This window comes from Sorex fumeus, unplaced genomic scaffold (assembly GCF_029834395.1).
Source record: "Sorex fumeus unplaced genomic scaffold, SorFum_2.1 ptg000015l, whole genome shotgun sequence".
Lineage (NCBI taxonomy): Eukaryota > Metazoa > Chordata > Mammalia > Eulipotyphla > Soricidae > Sorex > Sorex fumeus.
The window spans coordinates 11,958,053-11,977,303 of NW_026606072.1; the positions used below are offsets into that span (position 1 = coordinate 11,958,053).

The window sequence follows — 19,251 nt, forward strand, 5'->3', positions numbered from 1 at the left end:
AGGGTTCAACCAGGCCATCTGCATGCCAAGCATGTGTGCCAGACCTCTAGCTATCTTCCCAACCCAAGCATTATATAAAAGAAAAGAATCTAACGTTTTCATCGTAGCCAGGGAACCACTGTTACACATGGTCCTCACAGCACCACTGAAAGTAACCACTAATGCTAGGTGTCGTAGAAGAGTACTAAAGAGCAACAAAACAAACAAAACAATAAATGGTATAAGTACAAGTTTAAACATCAATTTCCTTCCATCTGACTATGGAATGCATATACCAAGTTACCAAAATGTGGCAGGAACAATCTCCACCCAAACTGCCACTCAGCTGATTATTTTTGCTTCCAGTGAATAATATTACTAAATATCTAAACCACCTAGTATCTATATTTTGGGGGGTAGGTTTGGGACACATCAAGCAATGTTCAGGAGCTATTTCTGGCTCTGTGTTCAGGGGTGAGTCCTGGTGGGGCTTGGGGACCATACGTGGTCTCAAGAACAGAAGGAGGGTCTCAGCCACTGTAAGGCAAGTAAGTACCCCACCTCCATTACTATCCCTCCATCCTTGACATAATTTTTAAGTAGAAATAATGTCCATCTTTTCTCAAGCCTACTGTCGGCTCAGGGAGGGTTCACTAGGCTTACTTCCCATGTTATTAAGAGTTCTCTAATCCTGCCATAGCTCTATGACTGTCTTTAGCCAATGGTGCCTAGACAAAACTCTCATGTCATAAAACTAGTTAAATTAATAAACTGGAAGGATATATCCTTCTCTTCAACAGCTGCAAATCAGATAATCAGCATAGTAACTGGCAAAAATTAGGAAATTGTCAGACGGATAGATAGATGAGTATAAAAGAGAAAAGCATATATTAAAACTGCTTTAAAAGCAAGTTTTAGAGATTTTGGAGCTGAAGTTTTAAATTTTACTGCCCTTATTTCAGACCCCTTGTCCTAGTAGCCAAACAAAAATCCTTGTAAGCCACTCTGAAAAAAATACTCAAAGAAAGGAGAATGTACACTCAAAATCTCTTCTATTCAGAAAACAGCTTAGGGCGAAGGGCAGAGATCAAACCAGTCACACTGAATCTCTCCTCAAAGTTCCCACCAGAAAGTCTTTCATTCACTATCACAGCGCTGACATATACACACCCAAGCTCCCATCCAAGTTAGAAGCAGAACTGACCCTTTCTACATTATAGGAATCATTCTTTGTATAATATCTTTGTAGTCAATATAAACTTGGGCTAAACAAGAGAGAAGATGATGTAGAATCAGTACGGCATTTTGGTGTAGCAACCAAAATCACCCAAACAAAACTCGGGGGAGATGAGAAGAGTAAGATGTATTTAACCTATTTCAGATTTTACTTATAAATACACATTTACCAGAGCCAAAGCAATAGTACAGCAGGTAAAGCACTTGCTGTGCCCACAGTCAACCTGAATTCAATCCCAAAATCTACATATGGTTCACCAAAAACCCCCAGGAGAGGTCCTTGAGAAAAGGGCCAGAACTAAGTCCTGAGCAAAGCCAGATGTGCCCCCAGAACCATAAAGTAAATAACAAAATACTAATAAATACACATTCATCATTTAAATAAATTTTTCTAGACTATAATCTCCTGAAGAAAATTAGGAACTATACCATGTAAGTGGCACCCTGACATATATACCACGACATATACCATTTAAGTGGCAACCTGACATATATATGAAACACTTAAAATGTCAATGATTCTGGAATTTTTCTGGAAGTAAACATCACAAAATTATAAATTTGTAAGTAGTGAGCATAAAATTTTCAGCTCTCAAGTGAGTAACCTACTAACCAACCCCTCTCAAAGTTAAAAGTTCTTGTGCTATTGATTTGGAAAAAAAGAGCCTAATCCAGATGACTCTTCTGAAGACATCTGACTTGACTTCACCTTGCCTGAGGCTTAATAACCTCATCGTACAATACATATGTCACTTAGTAGGAATACGAGCCATCAACAGACCCTCAGTATGGGCAACAGTCTTGCTGGGTTTTAGCTATGACCGTAATTTCTTCCATGGCAGATATTAGATTACTAAATAGTCTATAAACTTTTCAGAGTTCATGTCCAATTATTCCCAACAACACTGAGACTATCTTTCATTTATCTCCCTCATATATACATATACATTTACAATATAGCTTATAGACATTAGCTATCAGTATCTGCTACTAACTCAGAAGAACTTTATAGCTTATAGACATTAGCTATCAGTATCTGCTACTAACTCAGAAGAACTTTAGACTAATTCCTGATTAACTGGTCTTCTATAAACTAGACTTCCAATAAACTAAATTTCTAAAGACTTTTAATAAACAATGGAAATTTTCCCTTTTAAGATATTCATACTGAAATGCTTCAAGATAAAGTAGGATCTGATCCAGCAAAGAGGAAAAAAAAAGACATAGCAACAACTTCAGAACAGCTAAATATGGTAAAAAGCTTTTATCGTCTGCTTTTCTCAACACGTACACCTAAAATTTTCTTCAATTTGATATATAACATAACTGGTTATATATCAAAACTGTAGAGCAAACAGGTCAAGAGCTCAAGTGTATGCCCAGAAAATACACGATAGGAAAACTAAACATACAAAGATCTTAGCTATTAAGGAGGAAAGATGATTCAGAAATATGTATCTGGGAACCAGAAAGCTCAATGGTTGAGCATATATTTTACATGCAGAAGGCCCAGATTGAATGTCCAGCACCACAAGGTTCCCTAAGCATTGCCAGGAGGGATCCTCAAGCTCGGAGCCAGGAGCACTGCTGATTACGACCCCCCTCTCCCAACACAAACACTCCCCACACAAACATCATATCTGAATTTAGGTTTTGCTCTAATATGTCCATCTCAAAATGCTAATGGTGCGTATATAGAGTACCTGAGAGTAATAAAGGCTATAAAGTTATATAATCAGACTTCAGACAAGAAAGGAAATTTTACATAATCACAAAGTTTAAGCATCTTCCTCATCGTGGGGTTGTATAAAGAAAAACTCTTCACTGGAAAATAGGTCTCCTCAGAATTGTTAGGCCCTATTTCTAAAATCAAATTAAATATTGCTTCTAAGAGATCTCTGAGGGCCAGGAAGGTAGCTAGAGTACATGCTTTCCATGCTGAGTCCAAGTTAGATAGGTCCTGGGAATCTAGTCGTCCCCCTAAGCACCACCAACAGAGAACCCCAATATTGAACCAGGGTTAGTCCCAAACACAGCTGTGTGTGGCCCAAAAACAGAAAAGAGAGTAGGGAGAGGAGAGAGGAGGTAGAAGGAAAGAGAAAAGGGGAGAGATAGGAGGGAGATTTTTATCACTTTTCAGATCTGAATGATCTCATTTATAGCAGTCCTCTACCTTTTTGGGTTAATATCACGTCTGAAAGAAATTATTTGGCTAATATGTTAATGATTACATCTTAAACCTGGAATTTGCTTACTTTCACAGATTTTAGATTTTGACTTTAACTGCATTTAACAGCAACTTCTCTACAGTCAGAATTATATATAAGCTTACTATTTTATAGGAAACAAGTTCCTTTCTGTGTCAAATCAAACTCAATTTTGTTGCCCCAAGACAATTTTCTCTCAACTGTTGATTTTGTAATTTGTCACTTGTGAAAAGAACTTAATTGACATTAATGTGGAAGGGAAGGAGACACCGAGCAGCAGGTAGCAGCCTTACACACACATGCACTGCTTTGCCATAGCAACCAGCTCAACGCGGGGCTCACAGTAATGTAGGGAACTAATTTAGTCTATAAAGATCATCTTGGCACTGAAGTAAACTTATTATTAAAGGGAAGAGTCTCCTACACTCTAAATTACGAATATAGAAGTTGCCATTTTATTCAACTGGCAGAATTGTGTTTTATAATAAAACTCACCAAACAAGCTACCTTGAACCACACATCTTATTCCCAACCCCTTCCTCAGTCATACTCTGCTTCATGTTTCCAGATTCAACTACCCCATTCCAAATCGGAGGCTAGGGTCAGGGAAGTAAGACAGGAGTTAAAGTAGGTTCCCTGGCACATCATCCCAGACCACCCTCATTGCAGACCTAGAGACTCTGAGCATTGCTGGCGTGATCCAAGAAATCCCCAGCACTAGAGGACAAAAAGCACCACTGCATCCTCAGGTCCTCGCATTCAACCTCCAGCCTGCACTGAAGGCACCAGTCCACACTGAACCTCCAGCCCACACTGCATCTCCAGCCCTCAGTGAATGTCTAGCCCGCACTACACCAAAAGTCTGCAATGAACCTCCAGTCCGCATTTAACTCCAGCCCACACTGAACATCTAGCTCTCAGCGAATCTTTGCTCTGCACTGAACCTTTAGTCCTCCTGATCAAAATCAACTAGGATAAGAGTTCCAGGAGGGGCCATCAGACATTCTGAGCATTGCTTGGCAAATCCAAAAACTAATAACTTTTTTAAAAAATATATGCCAAACTGAATTTTTTCGAGGTATCTTTTTGTTGTGATTATTACTATTAGTTTGGGAGGCGAACCAGCAATGCAAGGGTAAGACATGTGGTACTGGGGATAGAATCCAGGGCCTCATATAGGCAAAATTAGTGTTCTCTCACTTGAGCTGCATCCCTGACGACTTTTCCAATATTTTAAGCTTTTTATTATCCTCTGAAAATTCCTGCCTTTGAAATTGTTGCACTATGGCTCTGGCATACTTTGTGTTTGTTTGTTTGTTTGTTTTATGTAGGAGTACTGCAATTTATTCAGTCACTGATTAGCTGATTGAATTGTGCATGAACTCCACCTTACTTTTTTTATTTTTTCATTTTTTATGATTTTATTTATTGAATCACGGTGAGAGCAGTTACAAAGCTTTCGGGTTTAAGTCTCAGTCATACAATGAAACACCCGTACCTTCACCAGTGCCCATTCTCCACCACCAAAATCCCCAGTATGCCCCCATACCACAACCTCCCCCTACCTGTAGGGCAGATGATTTCCACATTACTCTCTCTCTCCTTTGTTTACATTCAACATTTTGACACCAGACCCACCATTATTATTTAGGATTTTACCCCAACATCAGATCTGCTGAAAAGGCATCATTGGACAATTTGTTTTCTATTGCTGGTTATGAATAACATATGATGTCGTGTGGGTGCAGTAGTGGCCACGCGATTTTGAAATTCCAAAATTTTAACACTAAAATCTGGAGGGGGCCATCTTGACAGCATTCAGCCGAAGAGAAGGACTACATGGAGGGCGGGATCCACAGATCCCGAAGGAAAAAAAAAAAAAACAGTTTCCAAAAAGAGCCGAGATCATCGGGAAGTCCGAGATGGGGTAGGTACCGCATCCCGCCTCCCCGAGATGGAACCCCGGTGACCAGAAACCTCTACAAGCACAGCTCGAGTATGCGGGAACTAGGACTTTTCCTCAAAACCGCTTACGCGGCCGCGCAACATCTCTCTATATACAAAGTGATCCATGGGAAGTAAACCACCTAACGTTTCTCTCTGAAAATCATAGTTAAGCTTGGAGCACGGCCACAGCCCCAGAAACACAAGGACTTAATGCATAACCCAGCAGCTTGGAGCAGAAAAGGGAACGGGCTATGTGTTAACCCAGGCCATCAAGTCTGCCAGAGGGGGAAGGGTGTTGGTTCCTTCCGCCCTCCTCCCTCTGGAAAGAAAGGTGGCGGCCACATGGGAGCCTTGTGGACAGCAGGTATGAGCCGGGGGTGTGGGGGCGACTAAAACCTCATGGGAAGGGGGGCGTTCCAGTCCATCCTTCACGCCCTACCGAGGTCACCAGTTGCCCCCCACGAGCGGCTCTCCAGCACGGCCACAGCCCCAGAAGCACAAGGACTTAATGCAGAACCCAGCAGCTTGGAGCAGAAAAGTGAACGGGCTATGCGTTAATCCAGGCCATCAAGTCTGCCAGAGGGGAAAGGGTGTTGCTCCCTTCCGCCCTCCTCCCTCTGGAAAGAAAGATGGCGGCCACATGGGAGCCTTGTGGACAGCAGGTATGAGCCGGGGGTGTGAGGGCGACTAAAACCTCATGGGAAGGGGGGCGTTCCGGTCTGCCCTTCACGCCCTACCGAGGCCACCAGTTGCCCCCCACGAGCGGCTCTCCAGCACGGCCACAGCCCCAGAAGCACAAGGACTTAATGCAGAACCCAGCAGCTTGGAGCAGAAAAGTGAACGGACTATGCGTTAATCCAGGCCATCATGTCTGCCCGGAGGGGAAAGGGTGTTGCCCCATTCGCCCTCTCTTCTCTGGAAAGAAGGATGGCGGCCGCATGGGAGCCTTGTGGACAGCAGGTATGAGCCGGGGGTGTGGGGGCGACTAAAACCTCATGGGAAGGGGGGCGTTCCGGTCCGCCCTTCACACCCTACCGAGGCCACCAGTTGCCCCCCACGAGCGGCTCTCCAGCAGGGCCACAGCCCCAGAAGCACAAGGACTTAATGCAGAACCCAGCAGCTTGGAGCAGAAAAGTGAACGGACTATGCGTTAATCCAGGCCATCAAAACTGCTGGAGGGGAAAGGGTATTGCCCCATTCGCCCTCTCCTCTCTGGAAAGAAAGACGGCGGCCACATGGGAGCCTTGTGGACAGCAGGCAAGAGCCGGGGGAGCGGGGGCGACTAAAACCTCATGGGAAGGGGGGCGTTCCGGTCCGACCTTCACGCCCTACCGAGGCCACCAGTTGCCCCCCACGAGTGGCTCTCCAGCACGGCCACAGCCCCAGAAGCACAAGGACTTAATGCAGAACCCAGCAGCTTGGAGCAGAAAAGTGAAAGGACTATGCGTTAATCCAGGCCATCATGTCTGTCCGGAGGGGAAAGGGTGTTGCCCCATTCGCCCTCTCCTCTCTGGAAAGAAAGATGGCGGCCGCATGGGAGCCTTGTGGACAGCAAGTATGACCGGGAGTGTGGGGGCGACTAAAACCTCATGGGAAGGGGGGCGTTCTGGTCCGTCCTTCACGCCCTACCGAGGTCACCAGTTACCCCCAACGAGTGGCTCTCCAGCACGGCCACAGCCCCAGAAGCACAAGGACTTAATGCAGAACCCAGCAGCTTGGAGCAGAAAAGTGAACGGACTATGCGTTAATCCAGGCCATCATGTCTGCCCGGAGGGGAAAGGGTGTTGGTCCCTTCCGCCCTCCTCCCTCTGGAAAGAAAGATGGCGGCCACATGGAAGCCTTGTGGACAGCAGGTATGAGCCGGGGGAGTGGGGGCGACTAAAACCTCATGGGAAGGGAGGCGTTTTGGTCCGCCCTTCACGCCCTATCGAGGCCACCAGTTGCCCCCCATGAGCGGCTCTCCAGCACGGCCAAGACTCCAGAGCACAGAAACCAATTTCTTAACTATCTGACTTTCAGTATAAATACTTCCAGAGTCAATAAGTAAAATAGCAGAAATCCAAAACCAACATTTAATTCTTGAACCCAGCTGTAGAAAGCAAATCACGTCACAATGCTTTGTCAGCATGTCTGATTTGGGGGGGGGGGGGGTAAACTCTAAATAATAGTGGTGAATCTTTTATTGAAACAATGAATCTAATCAAAGCAGATAGAGTGTTAACTAGAATTCATCTGCCCCACAGGGACTGGGAGGGGTGGGGGGTGGGGTTTTATTGGGGTTCTTCATGGTAAAAAAAAAGTATTGGTAAAGGGAAATGTGCTTGATATTTGTATGACTGAGACCTAAACCTGAAAGCTTTGTAACCTTTCCCACGGTGATTCAATAAATAAATAAATAAATAAATAAATAAATAAATAAATAAATCTGGAGGGATTTCTGCCAAAACCTGATGGGTTCCGAGATTTGTTCCTGAGTCTCTGGGATCATGGCCGTTAAGCAGCTTGATCAGGAGCCAGAAAGGCTATTAGTGGGCGGCAACTCGGGGTCTTGTTGGGGTGGGGAGGAAATGGCCGGCTCCACTGCCATCCTGTGAGGCCCCGCGTGTCTCCTCACTGCGGGCCCAAACCTGACTTTCCAATGGCCTCTGGTGGATGGTGGCCACCGAGCCGCCTAGGGGGAGCAGGCGGAGGGACAGCACCCTTTCCCCCCTGGGGTGGCCCGGCGACAGTAACCCACTGCGGGGTCCGGACACATTTCTGCCAAAAGCCGCTGGGTTTCGAGATTTGTTTCTGAGTCTCTGGGGTCATGGCCGTTAACCAGCTGGATCAGAAGCCAGAGAGGCCGTTCGTGGGCGATGACTCGGGTCTCTTTGGGGTGGAGAGGAAAGAGCTACGGCATACTTTGAAAGGGAAAGTGGAGGTAGGGCAGGTCACCCCAAGCAGTGCTAAGGGTTGAACCTGAACCACCTGCATGCTGAGAGGACCTGTGAGCTATCTCTCTGGCCAAGAACTGTAATTTACTCTATATGAAGAAACAGCTTCACACTATGAGAAAATCAAGCAAGAATGTTTAAGTGGTTAAGAAGCTAGCACTCAAGCAATAAAAAATAAGATCTGATTATATACAATTTCTAGACAATGCCTGGAATAAATAAAAGCTGTATCTGAAAAGCAAGTGAACACATCAGTAGAACACCGCTTGAGAAACAAAAGAATTAAGATGGGTACTCTTTATTGAAGACTAACTGTGGCTGGAGCAACAGCACAGCAGGTAGGGCATTTGCCTTCTACACATCCAAATGGTTTCAACCTCTGGCACCCAATATCCCCCAAGCACCGCCAGGAATGATTCCTGGGTGCAGAGTCTAGTAAGCTCTGAGCACAGCCAGGTGTGGTTAAAAAAAAAGGGGACTATAACCCAAATCTTCCAGACATTTGAGTTTGAAAAGTTTCCAATATGAAGAAAGCAACTGAAGGCTCACTGCTAGAGCACGTGTCTTGCATGGGTGAAGTCCCCGATTCAATCCCCAGCAATAAGGGAGGGCAAAACTCTGGGTCACCCCCAAAATACAAACATGTTAATTTAAAAAGGTTTATGTGCACCTATGTTGACTGCAGCACTTACTTCAATGGCCACAATATGGAAAATCCCAAATATCCAATAGCAGATGAATGAATAAAGAAGTTACAGTATAAATATAAGATAAAATACTATGCAACTATAAGAAAAGACAAAATCATGCTATTTACTTCAACTTGGATATAGCTAAAGCGTGTCATGCTCAGAGAGTGAGGAGGAGGATAAACAACAGATGACCTCACTTACCTATGATATGGAGAAACAAAACAAAGGAGAGAGTATGACACAGCAGAACTGCATGACAAGACTGAAATGGGTGTGCAGTGATGGAGGGTCTTTGGCACTTTGGTGATGGTGAAGTTCTAGTAACTTTGTACACCAAAGTCATAATCACTGACAGTATTATAACCATGTTACCTAATCTACAACAAAAGTTTTTAAAGGGAAGTCAAAGGGTCTGAGGTAGAGATAAAAGCTGAGGGAGAGGGCCGAAGAAGTACCGTGGGTGGGCATTTGCCTTGTAAGCGGCCAACCTGGATTCAATCCCTGGCATCCCATATAGTCCTCCAAGCACTGCTAGGAATAATTCCTGAGTCCAGAGCCAGGAGTACCCCTGAACATAGCTGGATGTGACACAAAAAGGGAAAAAGTGAAAAAAATAAAAAACGAAAAAAGTTGAGGGGGAAAAAATATCACCAAGAAATTCACAGAGCTGAGAAGACTATCCATTCCTTTAGTTCTAGTCAGATTATATGCAAGTGTCAAGGATGCTCAGGGTTCTACCACCTGGCTCTGTGCACAGGGATCGATCACTCCTAGCAGCGCTCAGGATACCATGCAATACAGGGACCAAACTAGGATTGGCACGCAAGGCAAAAACCTTAAGCCCTATACTATTCCTCCAGCCCAAAAAGTAACAAGGATTTAAAGTGCATCCTGGGACTACAGAAAAAGCTAAAACGGGGCAAAACCAAATTTAAGGCACAGATATGGCCCAAAGGGCTGAGGAGTACATACTTTGATTGCTAGCAGCTGGGGTTCAATCCCTAGCACTGCATGAACTCCTGAGCATATGATCTTCTTGTGTGACTCCCAGAGCAGAGTCCCCTGAGCCCTGCCAGCTGGGGTTAAAAAAAAAAAGCCAATCCCAGCTCTGCATGCTTGCCACCTCCCAGCACCACTGAATGTAACACTCTGATCCCCAGAACCATTGGGTCTACACAGCACAGCACTGTCAAAGACCTACACTGCTAGGATGAGTTAATACAGGAAGCTGCCCCCCAGGCCCATAAGCGACACTGGTGGTGGCACAGAGGGGCTGGCTAGGAGGTGGGAGAATAAGAACCTTCAACAAAACAATTTTCTCTTACACTCAACATTCCCCAGATAAACATAAAATTGGCTATTTCAACACACTAGGTTAAAAATAATGAAGTAATGTGGCACTGGTTTACACTCTGAATACACATGGAATGATCTGGGGAACTTATTTAAAATGCGCAGTTCCAATCTATATTCTCAAAGTGAGGATCCAAAGTCAGCAAGAACACTGGCAAAACGTACTTTGAGATCTGGAGCAACAGTACAGTGGGAAGAGGGCTTGCCTTGCCCAAGGCCTACCCAGGTTTGATGCCTGGCACCCCACACGGACCCCCAACATCACCAGGAGTGGTCCCTGAGCAGAACTAGAAATAAGCCATGAATACTGCTGGGAGTGGCCAAAAAACAAAAAGAAAGAAAAGGTTTGGGGTCTAAGAGAAAGTATGGCCAGTATGGCGCTTGCCTAGCACACAACTGACCTAGGTTCAGTTCCCGGCATCCCATAGCCAACCCAGACCGCCAGGAGTTATACCTGAGCACAAATTTAGGAGTAACCCCTCAGCACTGCCAGGAGTGGCCCCAAAACAAAAACAAAACACAAAAGGTTTTTCTTTGAATTCCTTCACTTCCCAGTGATCACTGTTACATTTTGCTGTTCGGGCTGTTCTGATGACCAGGGGTTGCAAGTATGCCTGACCATGGTGCTCACACACGTTTTTTATTTTTTGAGTGTTTGCCCAGGGTCACGTGCAGTTCCTACACTTGGTCACCGGGCTCACTGAGGTTTGCACTCCTTTATTACTTAGGTGCTCAACTAGTTAAGCCACACACACATTAATTGTCCTGTGGTCCACACATACACACAGACACACAGACACAGACACACACACACACACACACACACGTATTTTTCAACTGCAAGGCATACCGGGAATCACATTCCCTTTTGTGTTATCTACACTTGGCTATCATCTGCAAGCAGGGATCATAACAGAGTTAGCTCAGCATATGTGAGAAACGAGAAATTTGAACCTATGACTCTATATGTGCAAGGTAAACATTCTAAACCATTGCACTATTCTACAAGACAAAAGAGTAAAAAGGCACTAGAACACCCAGTAAAGGACTTCCCCCTCCTCACCATTTAATCAGATTCCTTCCTATATCTGCCTAAGTTTATCAATTAACAGGCATGTCAATTTTCACTTTCAATTTACCACTGCTTCGTGTATGAGCTTTATCACCTCATCCTAACTACTTTAATAGCTCCAGAACAGTAGCTCTGCCTTTAGACTCTTACCAACAAGAACAACTCACTTGCAGCCAATCAATCTCGTTGATCATATCACTTTCAAATGTGATCTATTATTCTAAAACTTTTGAGTTAAAAAGCACACATCATCTCTCAGTAAGATAGTTAAAGCATTTTATATTCATTTTATATGTTATACATTTATATACTATAGAACAGCTTTCTCAATCATATTAACTGAAATCACTTACATCATAAAAAAGTTTTCTATCAGCAGCCAGGCGTTTAGAGGCCAAAGTTTTAGTAACGTGATAGAAGGTAAGTAGTGCTCTGTGCTGTCGGAGATCATCTTGGACTTTCACAGATTCTATAAGAGTGGGTATCAATTCAGGCCACTGTCTGGGACAGTCCAACCGAGCAACTTTGGCAATGAGAACTGCAATCTGAGTTGCAATCTAAAGGAAAAAAGTTAATTTAAAACATACACACACAAAACCAAAGCAATATATCAGAAATACAATAATTGAAAGTTAACATCAAGTTAACTATATAATTTGACAACAGTAAATAAAATTTCACAAAATGACTACTTGAAATACTGGTTCTCAAGGTGAAGTCTAAAGATTGCAGGGGTACCTGTGACATTTTCAAAAGTGTTATGAGGGTCTCCATTCCCAGTAATGTAACAAGCAAAGTGAGATTTTCTTAACTTCTGCCCAAATAATGTGTTGCAAAGTGTAAATGAATAAACAAATAAGAACACTGGAATATTTTCTTTTAAATATTGAGAAAATAGATGGATATTCAAAACCACTAAAAGAACAAAGCCACTTATCTTACTAAATATTTTTCATCTGGGGAAACAACTATTTCTCATCCATTTCCTTTGTTTTGTTTTGGGGCTACACCCAGCTGTGCTCAGAGCTTACTCCTCAGTCTGCGCTCAGTCATCACTACTGGTGGCCCAAGCCAATCGCAGACAGTGCAAGTGCTCTACTGGCTGTACTATCACTACCATTTTACACTCAGTACATTCATTTTCCCAGATTCTTTATACGTTAAAAATTCTTAGTAAATTTAAATAATCAACATCTTTAGATAATTTATCTTTAATTTCTAGTATAGTATAGTATCAGCAGATGCATCTAAATCTAAGACCTCAGTTTCACCTAAGAGTAAAGATGAATCTTCTATTACTAGGTATAAAAGTATTATTTGCATAGATTTTCACTGCCCAAATGCTGGTGGACAGAACACTTAAGCACTGGTGTGCCCCTCTCCCCCAGCTTATCCAAGTCCCTACAACCACCTACTGTTCTAATGAAAGCAACTGTTACTCTCCATCCTCTGCTATTTCCTAAGGGAATGAACTAAAAGGGAGAGAATCGGGATAATTTTAAAAGGTTAAAATAAAGCTGCAATGGATACTGTGCTTTAATAGTCAAGTTAAAAGGATGAACAAGAACAGCACTGAGAGAGAGCATAACGAGTGCACATCTTGCATGCATGAGCATCACTGGACACAGAACCAGGAGCAGAACTTCGGCACTTGAGTGTGGCCCCAGGACCAAAATTATAAACAAAAAGAATTTAACTACAACAACTTAGAAAAACTTAAGAATTTTCATATCCATTAACAGAACATTTTATTCTTTGTAAATCTCACTATAAAAAAATTTAATTAAAACCTATTATCTAGCCTCCACAAAGAAATAAGAATTGGAAATCTGATAGGTGAAGGAAATAATCAAAAAACCTGAGTGGTGAGGGACCAGAGTGACAGTCAGCAGGTAGGGTGTTTCCCTTAATGCAGTCAACCTGGGTTTGATCGGGAGCCTGCAAGAAGAGATCCCTGAGTGCAGAGCAAGGAGTAAGCCCTGAGCACTGTGGGACTCCTGGTAGCATCAAATACATAACCTAGAAACCATATGCGAGATTCAAACAGCATCAACTGAGAGCAAGATAAGCACCTTAACCCCTGTACTATCTCTTGGCCAACATTCTGTGATTTTTATAAATTGGGGAAGGGATGGGGTGATAGCTCAAAAGGGTTGAGCACATGCCCTGTATGCACAAGGCCCTGGACTAAATCTTCGCGTCTCTCAGGAGAGCCTTGGTGGTCTCAGAGAATTCCTGACTTAGACAGCACACTGCCAAGTCTGGGTCCCTGAGATCCTTGCTTGGAAAGTCTATCCCTATAAAAAACAAACAAACAAATAAATAAAGACAATATGAACCATTAAAGTTAGCTTCTGTACCGTGTGACTCCAAATATATTTATATTTGCTTTCAACAGACACAAAAGTTGAAAAGGTTCAAAAAAATGAGAAAGTTCATCATTAACAGTAGTTTAACTACAATTCCTAACAACACCGGATTTCAAAAGAATAAAATTTAACAAAAAGAGGCCAGAGATCGTATGGGGTGGCAGGAACTTACCTTGCATGCGGCCAACCCTGGCTTAATTCCTGGGATGCCACATGGTGCTAAGTACTACCAGAAATGATCCCTGAACTTAGAGCCAGGAGTTAAGCCCTGTGCATCCCCAAAACCTCAACAAAGAATTATATTAAACAAGCAAAACAACTGAACATTATTCAGTAAGATTTTATTTTTAATGCCAAGAAATGAAAATAGGGCCAAAGAAATAATATAGCGGGTCAAGGGCTAGCCTGGTTGTATCCAGCCGATACAGGTTTGATCCCTAAACATCCCATATGGTGCCCTGAGCACCACCAGGAGTGATTCCCTTAATACACATCATTAAAGAGGTGGAAAGATGGGTGAGAAAGTACAGTACTTGGCTAACCAAGTTCCATCTCTGGCACTACCACTACATATGGTCTGTCCCCCAAACCTTGCCAGAAGTGGAATAATCACTAAATGAAGCCAGGAGAAAGTCCAAGGCATATTTCAATATGGCCCCAAAATGAATTTAAAAAGAAAGTAAGAAAGCAAGTCATAAAAGAACAGATAATTACTATGGATACTTAGCAGTTGGGCTGGAGCGATAGCACAGCGGTAGGGCATTTGCCTTGCACGCAGCCAGCCCGGCCGAGCCAGGTTCGATTCCTTCGACCCTCTCGGAGACTGGCAAGCTACCGAGAGTGTCTCACCCGCACGGCAAAGCCTGGCAAGCTACCCATGGTGTATTCCATATGCCAAACACAGTAACAAGAAGTCTCAAGATGGAGACGTTACTGGGCCCGCTCGAGCAAATCGATGAACAACGGGAGGACAGACTTAGCAGTTAACCCAATTATTCCTGACAGAGCCAGGAGTGATCCCTAAGCATGATTGATTGTAATCCCAAAACAAATAAATAGATGAAATTATTCTGGAAAAGTGGGCTGGAGCGATAGCACAGCGGGTAGGGCATTTGCCTTACAAGCGGTCAACATGGCCGACCCGAGTTTGATTCCTCCGCCCCTCTCGGAGAGCCCGGCAAGCTACCGAGAGTATTCGATATGCCAGACACAGTAACAACAAAGTCTCCAATGGAGACGTTACTGGGCCCGCTCGAGCAAATCGACGATCAACGGGAGGGCCTTTACCCTTTTACCTTTTTATTCTGGAAAAGTAGCAACTAAAGAAGAAAAGAGTTAGCACTAATTTTCTCACTAACCTGGTTAATTGGTTCATTGAAGTTGGTGATTAGCCCTGCACGCAATGTAGATTTCTCCTCCTCTGAGAGAGCACTGTAAAAAGACATATTCATTATGTAAGAGAGTGAGACCTAATAATGAAAGCAGGTCAGTACCACACCACTGTAAATGTTGACAATTAGAAAGTCTTACTGGGACCAAGGCTTAAGCAGAGCACTAGCTATGCACATGTGAATTCCTCAATTCCATGCCCAGAATCACCAAAAAAAAAAAAGAAGACTTAATTGAAGATTATATGAAAAGTCTTAGTATTTCAAATGCCTATATGAAAAAAAAAGGATCATCTATATTTTCATCTCAAAATGCTAGAAAAATGACAAATTAAAATTTTTAAATGAAATAATGTTAGGCTTTATAGTACAAAAACCAAAGACAAACAGGCCAATAGGATAAAAGAGCAAATCCATCCATACACTGCTTCTGCCTCACCTAGAGACACCATTTCCAGACCCACCACATACCGAAGTTTGCCGAGCAAAGCAACTTCTAACAAAACTCTATAAACATTTCCTTTATCCTTTTTTGTTTTGCGGGTCAGGAGAGCGTCTCCCAAACAAGGTTCAAGAGGCCAAGTGCCCCTCCGGGTGATTCATGGGCACCTGGGCCAAGCAGTTCGGTGAGAGTCCCAAGAACACAGTGCTTGGGGGACCACAAAGTGCTTGGGTGTGATGAAGGCAAAGCATGCATTCCAGCCCTTTGGGCCATCTCCCCAGCGACACTCCCCCAAATTCTGAGAATGTACATAACTTGAGTTATAAAAATTTTATAAAACAGTCCCAAAAGAATTATAAAAGAAAATAGATCTTACTAAAACAAAAACAAAAACAAAAAAAAGAACCTCTGTACAATATAGAACATTAAAGAAGTGAAAAGGTGACCCCTGAGCACCGAGTCAAGCGCAGCTAGGCATGGCCCCAAAACAAAACAAAACAGAACAAAGTAAGCAAAAATACAAGTCACAAAATAAGAGACAGTCACACTATGTCCATTTAGCAAAAGATTTATATGAATTTTCACAAATCGGTAAGATGCCCAATTTTTTTTTAGTTTCTGGGCAGCCCAGAGGGACTATTCGGGGGCGATGGGAATCAAACAGGGGTTGGCAAATGCAATCAAGCACTTTTAACTTCTGTATTATCTCTTAGGTTCCAATATAAATAATTTTTTGTGTACAAATGGCAGGACGTTTTAAGAAAGATATTCATATGACCAGTCAGTAACTGTTCATCAGTAAAACACACAATAAAACACAGCAGCGCAACTGAAATGACAGATTAAACCAAGCTGATATGAATGTTGAAAAATGCCAGCAAGCTCTGAATACATCACCACTGGGGGTGGTGAAACGAGTCAAAATCCAATGCAAGTCTATGTTTTACCTTTAGAAATATTCTCTAATCCTTCCGTAACTAGGCTATGCTTTCCAATTTTAATAGTTTATCATCAAACTGCTGAAATAATGCTTTCTTCTGTATGTTTTGCTTCATGCTTAAAATTTAGGTTTTCCTCTATGCCTAAAAGCCAAGTTCAAGAGAGTTTACAGGATTTTCATGAGCTGTCACTGTCCTCCCGTTGTTCATCGATTTTCTCAAGCGGCCCCAGTAACGTCTCCATCGTGAGACTTTGTTGTTACTGTGTCTGGCATATCAAATACGTCACGGGGAGCTTGCCAGGCTCTGCCGTGCGGGCGAGATACTCTCGGTAGCTTGCTGGGCTCTCTGAGAGGGGTGGAGGAATAGAACTCGGGTTGGCCATGTTGGCTGCATGCAAGGCAAACGCCCTACCCACTGTGCTATCGTTCCAGCCCACAGGATTTTCTAATTAGAATAATTAGCAAAATAAAGACTATACACACACACACACACACACACACACACACACACACACACACACACGTGCTGGAGTGATAGCACAGCAGATAGGGCGTTTGCCCCGCAAAGGGTCGACCCAGGTTTGATTCCTCTGTCCCTCTCGGAGAGCCCAGCAAACTACCAAGAGTATCCCACCCACATGGCAGAGCCTGACAAGCTCCCCGTGGCGTGTTCGATATGCCAAAAACAGTAACAAGTCTCACAATGGAGAAGTTACTGGTGCCCACTCGAGTAAATCGATAAGCAATGGGATGACAGTGCCACAGTGCTAACATATATATATTCATATATGTGTATATATGTGTGTATATATATATATATTAAATACACAGTAACCTGAAGAAAACTTCAGTAAAGTAAAATTTAGTAAAGAAAATTTAGTAATTCTTCAATAATAGTTCACCTTTAATTTTAGGCACGTTATTGTTAGATGAATTCAGATTATATCTCAAGCAGAAACTGGAATAAATCAGAATCCAGTTTTGCACTGTAGAGCATAATGATACTGCTTAATCTATTCTGTGAAAATCTTGGTTACAGGTGGAACTACTTAATACAAACTTTTCAAGTGCTTAAAATTTAAGTTTAATTTCTAATCTTTGCTCTTCTGTTCCCTTACTAAGTACATTCTTATTATCCTTGCTCCCTGAGTTCATTTCTCTCCTCTACACTTATCTCAGTAATAGACTAAAAGAGGAAGCTTGGAATTTAACTCCCAATACCACATGATATAGTCCTCAACTTTTCAAATTTAAACTAACTTCCAATTTTGTGTATGATTCGTAAAAGCACAATCTGAAGTATTTAATCATAATCTACCTGTGTGAAGAGTTGTAGATAACTATAATCCTCATCTGTCTGTCACTGTCACTGTCATCCCGTTGTTCATCAATTTGCTCAAGCGGGCACCAGTAACATCTCCATTGTGAGACTTGTTACTGTTTTTGGCATATAGAATACGCCACGGGGAGCTTGCCTGGCTCTGCCTTTCGGGCAGGATACTCACGATAGTTTGCCGGGCTGTCCGAGAGGAGCGGAGGAATCGAATCCAGGTCAGCTGTATGCAAGGCAAACGCCCTACCTGCTGTGTATCACTCCAGTCCAACTGAAAATATTCAGTTTAATATTATCAGTTTAATATACCTCATATAATAAATAATACACAATAGGTTTTGGGGGTATTTTTGTTTTTGGGCCAGCCACACCCAGCGATGCTAAGGGCTAACTCGTGACAGCGCTCAGACATCACTCCTGTTGGGCTTGGAAACCATATGGGGTGCTGGGGATTAAATCCAAGTTGGTCGTGGAAAAGGTAAGCACCCCAACTGCTGTACTATCACTCCAGCCCCAAATACAATAAATTTTAGGAGACATCAAAAACTCAATTTAACACGACAGTACAAAAAGTACATGATGGTAACCAGTTTCCAGTAATTCTTAATAATACACCATTTCTTATCACTAAATACATTTCTTCCAAAGTTGAGAATTCAAAAATAAGAGTTTGCTTCATACTATAGTATTTTTTTGAAGACAAGTATTTTATTTTTTAATTTTATTTTTTTACTTTATAAAATAATTCATAATGTTTGATTACATATAATATTCAAACACCATTTCACCACCATTATACCTCCCATCACCATATTTTGGGTGTTTCCATCCAGAACCCCAATCCCTGCCCCAAACAGAACCAAAATAATACAATATTTCCCTCTAAGGTTGGTTGCCTCCTACTATGAATCCCATCAAATTTGGTGCAGTACTCTTGAAGTATAGGTAGGGTGTGTCCTACGAAGTGATGTGTGGCTGCAAATGCGGCCACGCAGTCCAGGGAAAAGATGAACATCTTCCTAACTATGTATCTTGCTATTTCTGTGTATTTCTAACTGTGATTCAATTTAAAAATTATTTTTTTTCAATAATGTAGGAGTACTGCCATTTATTCAGCCATTGATTAAGCTGACTGAATTGGGCACGAACTTCACCATACTACAGTATCTTAAGTACAGTCTCAAAAGATTCCAGCTGCCTCCAGTTTTATTCAAGGGTAGTATCTTACTGCTATTTTGAATTACTAAACCATTAAAAAAAAATTTTTAAAGACCTACAGTGCCATCTACTGGAGATCAAGGAGTATGTTACTTCTTTGGCAAAGTTCACTATTTTCTATCAAATTCCAGGGTCAAGTGCA

General features: G+C 42.6%; 1 protein-coding gene across 1 annotated transcript in view; it reads right to left on the bottom strand.

Moving 5' to 3' along the window:
• Positions 1–19,251, bottom strand: part of IPO11 (importin 11) — a 185,194-nt gene that overhangs the window by 147,291 nt on the left and 18,652 nt on the right. Inside the window, exons 4-5 of the mRNA XM_056112106.1 lie at positions 15,147–15,219; positions 11,773–11,976 (exon numbers count right to left, since the gene is read on the bottom strand). Coding sequence (XP_055968081.1) covers positions 11,773–11,976; positions 15,147–15,219 — 277 coding nt within the window. The remainder of the gene's footprint in view (positions 1–11,772; positions 11,977–15,146; positions 15,220–19,251) is intronic.